General features: G+C 51.9%; 1 protein-coding gene across 2 annotated transcripts in view; it reads right to left on the bottom strand.

Annotated features, from left to right (window-relative positions):
• FLT4 (fms related receptor tyrosine kinase 4) overlaps positions 1 to 12,995 on the bottom strand; it is a 99,975-nt gene that overhangs the window by 18,124 nt on the left and 68,856 nt on the right. Inside the window, exons 12-19 of one of the 2 annotated variants that reach the window (XM_029051462.2) lie at positions 12,493 to 12,601; positions 10,382 to 10,741; positions 9,053 to 9,199; positions 8,171 to 8,302; positions 6,672 to 6,778; positions 5,738 to 5,873; positions 4,120 to 4,224; positions 1,947 to 2,060 (exon numbers count right to left, since the gene is read on the bottom strand). In XM_029051462.2, the coding sequence (XP_028907295.1) occupies positions 1,947 to 2,060; positions 4,120 to 4,224; positions 5,738 to 5,873; positions 6,672 to 6,778; positions 8,171 to 8,302; positions 9,053 to 9,199; positions 10,382 to 10,741; positions 12,493 to 12,601 (1,210 nt within the window). The remainder of the gene's footprint in view (positions 1 to 1,946; positions 2,061 to 4,119; positions 4,225 to 5,737; positions 5,874 to 6,671; positions 6,779 to 8,170; positions 8,303 to 9,052; positions 9,200 to 10,381; positions 10,742 to 12,492; positions 12,602 to 12,995) is intronic. The other variant, XM_029051463.2, reaches the window with a different exon arrangement.

Genomic DNA, 12,995 nt, shown 5'->3' with positions numbered 1-12,995 from the left:
TAATTTATTAAGCACTTACTGTATGCAGAACACTATACTAAGTGCTAGGTAGCACTGTGGAAGGCTCACGGGCCTGGGAGTCAGAGGATCTGGATTCCAATCCCGGCTCCACCGTGTATCCGCTGTGTGACCGTGGGTAAGTCAATTTACTTCTCTGCGTCTCAGTTCCATCAACTGCATAATGTGGATTCAAAACCTGTTCTCCCTCCTATTTAGAGGGTTAACCCCATGAGGGACCTGATGAGCTTGTATCTACCCCAGCACTTAATACAGTGCTTGGCATGTGTAAGAGCTTAACAAATACTTCAATCATAATTACTTTTACTACAACACAACAGAGTTGGAGAAACACAATCCCTGCCCACGAGGCGCTTACACATAACTCTAAATAGTCGAAGAGAAGGGAGGGGATTGGGCCCCATTCGGGAAACAGGGAGAGGTGACCTGGGCTTGATCTGGGTCAAAGGGATATTTAAGTGGCTCTTTCAGAGTTGAGGAGTGCGGTGCTGGAATGAAGGAGAAATGTGAATGGTGGGTGGGATTACTGCTGGGGAGATCTTAAAAATGTGTCTGTCTTCAATAATCTTTAATGTGGGTAATCACCTACAGAGATTGGTGGACTGACTGTGGGCTTTTGCCTGGTATACACAAAACCTTGCAAAAACAGCTCTGTACAGTCAACCAACATTGGACGAAAGCTTCCTTCCCCCATTTACCCATTTCTCTGACTCCCTCTCCCTTCTGCATCACCTATATACTTGGATTTGTTCCCTTTAAGCACTTGATATAATACTAATTGTGGTCTTTATTAAGCTCTTACTTTGTGCGAGGCACTGTACTAAGCACTGGGGTGGATACAAGCAAATCGGGTTGGGCACAGTCCCTGTCCCACATAGGGCTCACAGTCTCAAACCCCATTTTACAGATGGAGTAACTGAGGCACATAGAAGTTAAGTGACTTACCCAAGGCCACACCGCAGACAAGTGACAGAGCAGGGGATTAGAACCCTTGACCTTCTGACTTCTAGGCCTGTGCTTTATCCAGTGCTATTCACCCCACCCTCAGCCCCAAAGCACTTAGGTAAATATCCATAATGTATTTTAATGTCCGTCTCCCCCTCTAGACTGAAAGCTCCTTGTGGGTAGGTAACGGACCTACCGACTCTATTGTATTGCACTCTCTGCCAAGTGCTTAGTAGAGTGCTCAGTAAATACCAATTAATCCTATTTACTGAGTACTTACTTTGCGCAGAGCACCGTAGTAAGGACTTGGGAGAATACAACAGCATTGGTAGACATTTTCCCTGTCCATAACAATGGATAAGCATAAACACATACTCAATTACACTCTCACGCAAATATAATAATAATAATGTTGGTATTTGTTAAGCGCTTACTATGTGCAGAGCACTGTTCTAAGCGCTGGGGTGGATACAGGGTAATCAGGTTGTCCCACGTGAGGCTCACAGTTAATCCCCATTTTACAGATGAGGTAACTGAGGCCCAGAGAAGTGAAGTGACTTGCCCACGGTCCCACAGCTGACAAGCGACAGAGCCGGAATTCGAACCCATGACCTCTGACTCCCAAGCCCGGGCTCTTTCCACTGAGCCACGCTGCTTTTTGTACCCACTGACTGTAAGTTCGTTACGAGCAGGGAGCGAGTCTGCTTATTCTGTTGTTTTGCACTCTCCCAAACGCTTAGTACAGTGTTCTGCGTACAGCACTCAAAAAATACCATATATTGATTGACTGATTGACAGGCTCTCCCTGGGGAAAGAAATGAAGATAGGGAACCCCCAAGACTGGGGCTTGGGTATTTCCTATTCAGTGGCTAACCTATTAGGGGTGGCCCAACCGGTCTCCTCTACCCCGACCCCTGCTGCCAATCTTCAAGACCCCTGGTCTCGAACCCCGGCCACCTACGCGGACATTTAATGGCACTTACCGTTGGGCTTGGTGCAAGCGCCCAGCAGGTTGACGACATTCAGGTGGTTTCCAATGTGGATGAGGATCTTTAGCTCCGACATCAGCGCCTTGTGTTCACTGGCGGTAGCTCCCTCTGGAAACAGACGTCAGAGAGGTGAGCGGTCCCCCTCAACACTCCCTTGTCCCAAAGGATTAGCAAAGCTGTTGCGCATACCGGCTGCCTTTACTTTTTTTTTTATGGCATTTGTTAAGCGCTATATGCCAGGCTCTGTACTAAACGCTGGGGTAGATACAAGCTAATCAGGTTGGACCCGGTCCCTGTCCTTTCATGGGGCTCACAGTCTTAATCCCCATTTTAGGGCAGGTCAGGGCAAGCTCCCTACACCTTCTCCCTTCTGCATCACCCTGATTTGCTCCCTTTAGACTGCACACTCACCGTGGGCAGGGAATGTGTCAGTTTATCGTTCCACTGTAGTCTTCCAAGCACCTAGTACAGTGTGGCTCAGTGAAAAGAGCGTGGGCTTCGGAACCGGAGGTCACGGGTTCGACTCCCGGCTCTGCCACTTGTCAGCTGTGTGACTGTGGGCAAGTCACTTAACTTCTCTGTGCCTCAGTTACCTCATCTGTAAAATGGGGATTATCCGTGAGCCTCACGGGGGCCAAACTGATTACCCTGTATCTGCCCCAGCGCTTAGAACAGTGCTCTGCACATAGTAAGCGCTTAACAAATACCAACATTATTATTATTATTAGTACAGCACTCTGCACACGGTAAGCGCTCAATAAATACGGCTGAAATACGATTGAAGTTTTCAGATGAGGTAACTGAGGCACAGAGAAAGCAAGTAACTTGCCCAAAGTCTCACGGCAGGGAAGTGGCGGAGTTCGGGTTAGAGCCCGGCTTCTTCTCACTCCCAGGCCTGTGCTCAATCCACTAGGCCATGCTGCTTCTCTTTTCTCAGAGAGGGGGAATCCAGAGACAAGTCAGAGGCTTGAAAACCAAAGGCGAATAGCATTAATAGCTAAACCGCCCGGTTCTCCTGGGAGCTTAGAAAAGTCCCCCCGAGAGGCATGTTTTCAGCTCAGCACCTCTTTCCGCCTACATTAGCCGAGGGAGCGGAGCGGGAGCAGAGTGTGAAATCATGAGGATCTGTTGGGAAGAATGCCTGGGCCTGGTATGGCCCCTCATCAAGTCTCCCACGAGAAGCCACTTCCAATTGCCCCCGGTGTTTTCCTAGCAACCCAAAGACAGGAACTGCAGCCAGGAAAGAAGGTCTGGGAATGGGGTCCGAGCTTGCGACGGGCCAAAAGCGCAAACTGGGATGGATCCGGCTTGAACCTCGACAGATCCGGCGGAGGGCAAATGAAGTGACCTGTCGGGGCCACCTGGGAAACCTTCTGGGGGAAATCGGATGAGAGGTTCACAGCCAGGGCTCTAGTCTAAGCAAGTACTGGACTGCCCCTAATATTACACAGGATAAATGGACTATAAATAGCTTCCTGATGATGCTATTGGCCAAGCAAGTCAGCAAAGGGAGAGAGAATGCGTGGGCCCACCTGATGGTTGCAAAGTGCTCTCAGCACTGTATGAGCCCAAGAGGGTCACGCAATGGGAAGCAGTGTGGCCTAGTGGAAAGAGCACGGGCTGGGAATCTGAGGACTCGAGTTCTAATTTTGCCTGCTGCGTGACCTCAAGCAAGTCACTTTATTTTTCTGCGCCTGTTACCCTTCTCTAAAATGGGGATTAAGTCTGTGATCCCTAGATGGGACAGAGGTTGTGTCCAACCTGAATATCTTGTATCTTTTCCAGTGCTTGCCACAGGCTACGTACCTGGCATGTAGCAAGCGCTGAACAAATAGGTCTAAACAGAAGGAGAGGTTCGTGCCTCAGAACTTTCTATCTCACAGGAGGGACTCCCAGGAAGAGTAAAAGTATTTATTAGACATTTACAGCGTGTAGATCACTGAATTAAGCACTGGATCTCTCTCACGGAATCTCTATGTTCTTCTCCATGCCAGTGCGGTCCTAGAAGAGGATGAGGCAGGAGGCTGAGAGATAGGAAATGAGTGTTTGGGCTTGTGATAGGCTCAATGGAGAAAGCACATGGGAGTTCAATGGGGGGCAGAACCTTGACAGCTACCCCAAAGTTTCTCTTGCTCATCTTCTGCTCGCCCGTCTCCCATCCATGTACCTTTCAGCATTTTAACCGCCACCGTCTCACAGCTGTTGCTCTTGTTGATGCCAAAGGCCGAGGCTTCCACCACCTTCCCGAAGGCTCCGTGGCCCAGGATTTTTCCTGCCAAGGAACAGAATGGGAGGAACGGGTCAAGGAGCTGGCATCGGGAACTGGGACGTGGGGAGTGGGGGAGAGTCAGGAAGAGTTCAGATTGGAGGTGGGCCGGGGAGGGCTAGGCCAGACTAGAAGGGGGAACGGGGTGGCGTAGGATGGAGGGGTACAGAAGAGAGGCAGGCGAGCAAGGTGAGGTTGGAACGGGAGCTTAACCTAAGGGGAGAAGGAGAACATGGGATGGACGCGGACCTGACCGGAGTGTCAGTGAGCAGAGGGAGGGCTGAAAACGAGGAGGAGGAAAGGCAAAACAGGAAAGGACCTGAGGGAAGAAAAGACCGACTGAGAGAACAACAAAAAAAAGGGCCAGAAGGGAAAAGGAAGGGGACCAGCATCCTCCCCTCCCAGGTGGCTGTCTGCCCGTGTGGTTCCCCCCCAGCCCCCAACAAAAGAGAGGGGCTGCAGGAAGAACTGAGGCAGGAAACCAACCACCCAGCAAGGTGAGAGGAATTGGCTGCTCCGGTCTGGGGTGCGTGGGAACCGGAGCGTGGCAGCCTGGACCGCTGAGGGTGGGAGCACCGGGTTCACACGCTTGGAGAGGGGTCAGCCTGAGGGCTGCACAGGCAGCGACTCTGTTTCCGGGATGAGCTTTCCAAATGGAATTTCATTCTTCCGAGTGCCAGCCGCCCTAGCCAGGTGTGTGGCTGCACTATCTCCCTCTCTCTTTTTTTCTTCAATGGTATCTGTTAAGCGTTTATTATGCGCCAGGCGCTGTACTAAGCACTGAGTTAGGTACAAGTTAATCAGGTTGGAGACAGTCCATGTCCCACATGGGGTTCATGGTCTTAATCCCCATTTTACAGATGAGGTAGCTGAGGCACAGAGAAGTTAAGTGTGCCCAAGGTCACACAGAAGCAAAGTGGGGGAAGCAGCATGGCCTAGTGGATAGAGCACAGGCCCGGGAGTCCAAATGACATGGGTTCTAATCCCGGCTCTGCCATTTGTCTCCCGGGTGACCTTGGGCAAATACCTTCACTTCTCTGTGCCTCAGTTCCCTCATCTTGTAAAATGGGGATTAAGACTGTGAGCGCTGTGTGGATGAGGACTGTGTCCAACCTGATTAGCTTGCATCTACCCCAGTGCTTAAAACAGTGCTTGACACATAGTAAGTGCTTAACTAATATCATTATTATCATTATTATTAATAAAAGTGGCAGAGCCGGGATTCTGACTTTGAGGCCCGTGTTCTACCCACTAGATCACACCGCTTCTCTCCGCTCTGTTCTTTTCGCTCGTGGAGGCTTGGGGGCCTGCAGGAACCCCCACACTCCAGGGGCTCCTGTGAGAGATTTCCCGTGGACCCCTCAAAGCCAGCAAGGCTTAGTGATTGCCGTACATGCCAGGGGGATAGATTACAACTTATAAAGCCATAACGAATTTATCAAGTCCTGGTCGAGGCCTTATACAAGGGGACCCCAGGACCACAAGGAGTATGGGTGTAGTCGGGGGGGGGGGTCCTCACCTAGACGGAGCCTCTCCCGGGGGAACTCCCACTTGCTGGAGTCGTAGGGCAGGTATTCACACTGGTCCTCGAGGGGGACCTCTCCGGGGTCCATGATGATCGACAGGTAGCCGGTCTTGATGTCAGCATGAGCAGGCTGGGGGGCAAGGAAGGGGGTTACAGCCAAGTGCCCAAAACCTCCTGCCCTCCTCCCGATGGGCAGAGAGGAGGGGGCGGGTGGGCCCCATTTTCATCAACCCAAACCAACACAACCTCCCAGCTAGCTTCCAGTTTATTTTCTTCCACAGGCCCATCCTTTGTGGGTTCTGACAGGGATGTGTCCGCTAATTCTGTTGTAACGTACCCCCGCCAAGTGCTTAGTACAGTTCTCTGAACATAATTAGTGCTCAATAAATATCACTGATTCATTCCATAGGCTGCATCTGCCCAAGTGCCCACCCTCAGCCTTTTAGTTTAGAAGCCCTTGAGCTCCCGTAGGGCAAAAGCGCAGGCCAAAATGAGCTTTGGGGTTTGCCGAACGCTTCCATCTTCTTTCCTCTTTTGTGCCTTTCATTCTCTCATTCATTCAGTCGTATTTTTTTGAACGCTTACTTTGTGCACAGCATGGTAGTAAGCGCTTGGAAAGTACAATTCAGCAACAGAGACAATCCCTGCCCATAACGGGCTCTCCTGTGTCAACGCCATCCATCCACTCTATCACAATGTTGCTTGTTCTGGAAAGGAGCATAATCCCACCTCGTGCCTGAAATTCTACTTTTGCTTTCCAAAAAACTCACTTCCCAACCCAATCCTGACCCTTCTGGAGCAAGGAACCTCAAGGCAGTGAAGTGAAAAGGCCTGGAGACAGGGCAATGATAGGACCAACCCCTCCTTCGGGCCGGCCCCATCTTCATCTCTCCTCCCAGATTGCTCTGGAGCAGACCGACGGACCCACCCGCTTAATGTTACAGAAGATGAGGATGAGGAGAATCCAGAAGAAGATGGCAATGACCCCCGTTCCTATGAGGATGACGATCTCCACGTTGGTCCTGTCGTCAGACCCTAAAGAGAGGAGGGGAAAGGCCTCGTCAGAATGGTGAACTCCCACACCTCAAAGCCACAGCACCTTTCCCTTGGGTACCCAGTAAATATTTTTATGTTTGTCTCCTCCCTTAGAGTCTAAGAACTTTATGGGTAGGGAGCCAAGTGCCTAGAACAGTACCCAGTAAATGTTATTATTAATATTACAACAACTGATATTACTAATATTAATACTACTAGTAGCCCCCATTTGCTTTCATCCTTTTCACTGCCTTCCTCTTGCCCCCATTCTCCCCCCGGCCTGCAACTCCCTTTCCCTTCATGTATGACAGACGCCCCCCCCCCCAACTCTCCCCACCTTTAAAGCCTTATTAAAATCACACCTCTACCAAGAGGCCTTCCCCAACTAAGCCCTTATTTCCCCTACTCCCTCTCCCTTCGGCATCGCCTACGCGAGCCCGTTGTTGGGTAGGGATTGTCTCTATCTGTTGCCGAATTGGACTTTCCAAGCACTTAGTACAGTGCTCTGCACACAGTAAGCGCTCAATAAATGCGATTAAATAAACTGAATGAATGAATCCTTTAAGTATTTGATATTCATCCTACGCTCCTTCCTACCGCACTTATGTACGTATCTGTAATTTATTTTAATGTCTGTTCCACCCCCAACTAGACTATAAGTTCCTTTAGGGCCGGGAACGTGTCTACCCAGGCTGTTGCTTTGTCGTAACTTAATGGAAAGAGCAAGGGCTTGGGAGTCGGAGGACGTGGGTTCTAATCTCGGCTCCCACTAGCCCGCTCTGTGACCTTGGGCAAGTCGTTTAACTTCTCTGGGCCTCAGTCACCTCATCTGTAAATGGGGATTAAAAGTGTGAGGCCCACATGGGACAACCTGATTACCCTTATCTACCCCGGTGCTTAGAACAGTGCTTGGCACATAGTAAGCGCTTAAAAAATACCATATTGATTATTACTCTTCCAAGTGCTTAGTACAGTGCTCTGCACACAATAATCTCTCAATAAATAGCATTGTTGACTGATTACTACTAGTCCCTGAATTTGCCGTACAACCTTGGATTGGTCACTTACCTTCAGCTTCCCTAAGTGAATACTCGAAATCATCATCCCTACACCTGTCTGTTTAGTAACACAAAGGATTGGGGAAATATCTCAAGAGAGTCAGGAGTTCAGCGTCCTCCCTACAGTCACCCTTCTGCCCTCTACCACCCTGGGAACCAGGGATTCCATCTCTCCACCTTCCAAAGGTAGAGACCAAAGAAGCCAATGCAACCACAAGAAGAAGGAAGGGCCGGATTCCGTCTCCCAGGCCTCTTGCATGCCGGGCCGCTTCCCTGTCTGTCCCACCCACCGACCCTCCCTCCAAGGTCCCTTTGGCAGCCCCGCCCTCCTTACCTTCCACAGACACGCTAGCAGAGGAGTTGACGCAACCCTTGACGTTACAGACGCTGCATAAGTATCTCCCAGCATCTTCTTCCCTTACCCTCTGGATGCTCAGTCTCTGGTTTGAGTCTGCGAGGTCGATTCCTAGGAAGAATTCAGAGAGCAGTGGTGGGGGCTGGCGGAAGGGCCCGGAGGCCTTGAAGCCAAGTGCTGGAGTGAAGCACAGAGCCAAGCATAATCTGGGAGGCTGATAATTTAAGGCCTTCTAGCTTTAGGGGCATCCCATACCCCCTGATTCACCCACCCTGAAAGGCTGTCTCCTTTTCAAGGACTGTCACTGCTTGTCTCTAATAAATCGCTCAAAGTCATTAGGGAAGAGACCCTAACAATCAGCACCTTCTCTCAATTTTCCCAAAGCCCCAGCAATGGGGTGTGGGTTGGTTGGGCCAGTCCGCTTTGGTCCAGCTCAACCCTACGTCTTCTTGGTTTGGGGAGGTTCTTGGAAGGTGGGGCTGGAGCGAGACCCTCCTGGGTCCCTTCTAGAGCAAACCCAGGGCAGCCTCAGGATCCCAATCCCAACCAGAGCCAAGCTCATCCTCTCACCCTCCCCGGAACACTCAGGGACAACCTACAGGGTCATGATCCTAGCAGGGCAGCAGTCATGTTGGATCAGGCCCTCCCTGCCCTGCAGACCCTCTGTTTACGCGTGCCTGACCAGGATAGGAGAGAGACAGAGAAGAAGGAAATTAAATTGAGGAATCCCGCAGCCTCTTCCTACTGCTGGCTTCACTGACCAGTTACTTCTCTTCTGAAAGTAGATTCCCTTCCTTTCAAGTTGAGTCCTTCCCCGCTCACCTCCTAAGCCCTCAAAAGTTTGGAGATCGGCTCCGGTACCTGAAACCTCTTCCACCAGCTTCTCGTCCTTGTACCAGTTGATGTCGGGGATGTGGGCGCCGTCCACCTTACACCTCATCTCTATGGAGTCGCTGACGTTCACTAGGATGTCGGTCAGGTTCTGCTTCAGTCGGGGAACCTCCAGGGCTGCGGGAGATGTAGAACAGAAGATGGTAAGCTTCCTGAGAGCAGGAAATAGGACTGATTTCACTCTGTTCCCCGGGCATCTGGTATAATGCTATGCATCCCGTGGATGCTCAGTGAACACTAGTGATTGAAGAAAGAGGAGAAGGAAGGCAGTGGTTAGCTAGGGAGTGGAGCAGAGATTTGAAGAGGGAAATTTGGTCCCAGTTCTGCCCCTCCGGATGGGATGCTCCTCTGCCCGTGAGCTGATCTTCCTTGGGAGAGAGAAGCCATGAGTTCTCCTTTGCTCTGGAAGCAATAGCAAATCGACCTGACCCATCTGGTCTCACACTACCTCTGGACCTGACCAACCTGACAACCGCCATAGTCCATCCAGGCTTGGGCTTAATCCCTGAGCAATATCTCCCACCCTCACCCCTTCCTCCATTTCTTCCCGACCCACTCTTTCCTACCTTGTTCCTTTCGATCAACCGAACAATCCTATTTATTGAGCATTTACTGAGCGCAGAGCACGCTATTAAGTCCTTGGGAGCATATAATATAGCAGAGTTGGTAGACACATTCACAGCCCACAAGGAGCTTACAGTCTAGAGGCGGAGACAGACATAATATGAGTAAATAAATTACAGATATGTACATAAGAGCCGTGGGGCTGAGAGAATGGTGAATAAAGGGATCAAATCCAAGGCTACGAGTGACCAGAAGGGAGAGGGTCCGTAGACAGTGCTCTGCACAAGGTAAGTGCTCAATAAATATGACTGGCTGGCTGGCTGCGAGTCAGAGGACTTGGGTTCTAATCCCAGTTCCACCACTTGTCTACTGGGTGACTTTGGGCTAGTCACTTAACTATTTCATGCCTCAGTTACCTCATCTGTAAAATGGGGATTAAGACCATGAGCCTCACGTGGGACGTGGACCGTGTCCAACCTGCTTAGCTGTATCTGCCCCAGTGCTCAGTTCAGCGCGTGACACGTAGAAAGGGCTTAACGGATATCATAGACAATAAATGAAAGAAAAAGTAGACACCTTTGATGGATTGCTCGATGTCATCCGGCCCTCTAGAACAGATAATCGAGAGCAGGCTAGAGTGTGTGCTCGTTACCATCCTCCTCCGCTTCACATCTTCCCAGCTACCCCTTCCCTCCGCCCCCACCCCACCGGCCCAGCCAACCTGAGGTCCCTCACCCTGCACGGAGATGTATTTTTTGTGGCAGTGCTTCTCCCGGGTCTTGCGGTTTTGCACCTCGCACACGTAATCGCCCTCCTCCCCCAGGGAGATGTTGGGGATGGAGAGGGTCAGGGCGGCATTGTTGGTGCTAGGCTCGAAGCTCAGCTCCCCCTGCAGCCGGGTGGCATACAGGTGGACGTTCTTGCAGTCCAGCACCAGGGGGTTGCCCTCGGCGTCGTGCAGGGTGGACAGGTTGAGTCGGTACCACTGGAGGTTTTCATAGGTGTAGTTGACCGCATTGCAGCTCAAGCTGAGGTCTTGGCCTTCGATGGGCTCCTCCGAAGGCTGCGACTCGATTTTGAAGCCATCGGGGATGGCTGTGGGAGACAGAGCATTCGTGGGGTCTCCTCTTGGCCTGGGCGGGGTTCCGAGGGGAGGTGACGCGCCCGGTTCCGTTCCCGACTGCATCCCCGGCTGCCCTGGACCACTTACGGCGAGGCCCTTCCCTCTCTGTGCCTCAGTTGCCCGTTATGGAAGTTTGGAAAATAAATCCTCCCCTTCCCCTATGCCTCGCAGGGTTGGAGATAACGGTGGCATGAGTTCGGATTATGCTACGAGCTCCACTCTTCGAGGAAAACACTCTTGAAATGCCACATGAGGAAAAAGTCAGGGGGGTTCAGGCTACCTTGAGGATTCAGAGCACCAGGGGGCACTAATGTCCCGGGCAATCCAGGTGGCTACCGGCAGGGTCTTGCCTACAGCCTGGGACTATAAATCTGGGCGACCCCTGGAGAGCGAAGGATAGAGGTCTGGAGATATCCAACTTTCACCACCTTCCTCCCCAGAGGGCTTTACAGTATCAGAAGGGGCCGCTCTCACCACTCGCGAGATTCCGGGTGGAAGAGAACTGGAGACTTTCTTGATGTCACCCCCCACGAGGTCCCTCGGGGTCCTGGAGCTAGTCACGGGCCGTGATTTTCGAGGGCCCAGAGGAAAATGGTCAGGACTGAGCTGGTCTAACCAAGGCCCGGGGCCAAGGCGTCCAGGTCGGGCCAGTCCACACAACGGTAGTGGGCTACGTTACGGTGGAACTGCCGGCCCCGCAGCGTGGCTCAGTGGAAAGAGCATGGATTTAGGAGTCAGAGGTCATGGGTTCCAATGCTGGCTCTGTCAGTCGCCAGTGTGACTTTGGGCAAGTCACTTAACATCTCTGTGCCTCAGTTCCCTCATCTGTAAAATGGGGATTAAGACCGTGAGCCCCACGTGGGACAACCCGATTGCCTTGTATCTACCCCAGTGCTTAGAACAGTGCTTGGCACATAGTAAGCGCTTAACAAATACCATCATCATCATTTCCGGTGGGTAGTTGTCCCCGTGGGGCTGTTAGGACTTAAAGCTCCAGTAGCACCCCGAAGCCACCACTCTTGCCAAAGAACCACGCCTGCATACTAGCATCCTTGCTGTTGTCCCCGCTGCCCCTTCTTCTCCTTAGCCTTAAAGTGCTGTGAAAGAGGAGGCTGTGGGAGATTGGGGGAAATCCAATATTGGGCAGGGGCAGCTCTACTGCGTGGAGTTGGGTCTTCAGGCCCCGTAGCCGGGCCTGGTCCGTCACAGACACTGCTAGGCTCAGGACAGTGGTGCGAGGGGCTTCCTGCAGCTACATCTCCCCCATCCCCTGCTTCTGGCCTTTTGCTCCGAGCCCACTGATGTCAGGTCACTGCTCCCAGCCGGAGTCTCGACAGACCTTCAGAAGCCCCAAGAAGAGAGGAGTTTTCCCAAAGGCACGGAGGGGACTGCTGTGCTTTGGCCTCCAGGGCAGAGCTGGTTAGAATCTAGCCTAATTCGCCAGTACTCGGCTAGACCCAGGCTCCCAGGGAACACGGGGAAAGGCCCACGCAACGGTGACTCTGGGCCCTGGGTGGGCTTCTCAAGGCTCTAGCCTGGCTCTCTGGCTATGGGATTTCAGAGTGTGGCCACCCCTGGCTACAGCAGAAAGGGCTCCAGGACCGGTTACAAAGCTTAATGACGTCCATGACCCGGGGATAGCGAGGGAGGGAGAGAGGGAGGGCGATGAGGGGAAGAACGGTAGGGTGGGGAGGGTGGCTCTGCCACACTGAGGGATACTCACTGGTCACATAGAAGTAGATAAGCCGCTCGTCCCGCCCCACCTTGTTGAAGGTGACGCACTTGTACATGACAGAGATATTGGCTTCCTGGATGACCAGCTTGCTGACCGTCTGTTGAAGGGACACAAAACTGAGAATCTCTTCACAAGCCAGACGCCTTTCTCCCGCCCCGGATCACAACCCCTCTACTCCCTCTGCCATCCCCCCTTTACCTCTCCGCAGTTAAACCCTCATTTTCCCCTTTTCCCTCTGCTCCTCCACCTCTCCCTTCCCATCCCCACAGCACCGTACTCGTCCGCTCGACTGTATATATTTTCGTTACCCTATTTATTTTGTTAATGAATTGTACATCGCCTCGATTCTATTTAGTCGCCATCGGTTTTTACGAGATGTTCTTCCCCTTGACTCTGTTTATCGCCATTGTTCTCGTCTGTCCGTCTCCCCCGATTAGACCGTAAGCCCGTCAAACGGCAGGGACCGTCTCTATCTGTTGCCGACTTGTTCA

This window comes from Ornithorhynchus anatinus, chromosome X1 (genome assembly GCF_004115215.2).
Source record: "Ornithorhynchus anatinus isolate Pmale09 chromosome X1, mOrnAna1.pri.v4, whole genome shotgun sequence".
Classification (NCBI taxonomy): domain Eukaryota; kingdom Metazoa; phylum Chordata; class Mammalia; order Monotremata; family Ornithorhynchidae; genus Ornithorhynchus; species Ornithorhynchus anatinus.
This window is presented reverse-complemented; position numbering and strand designations above follow the sequence as displayed.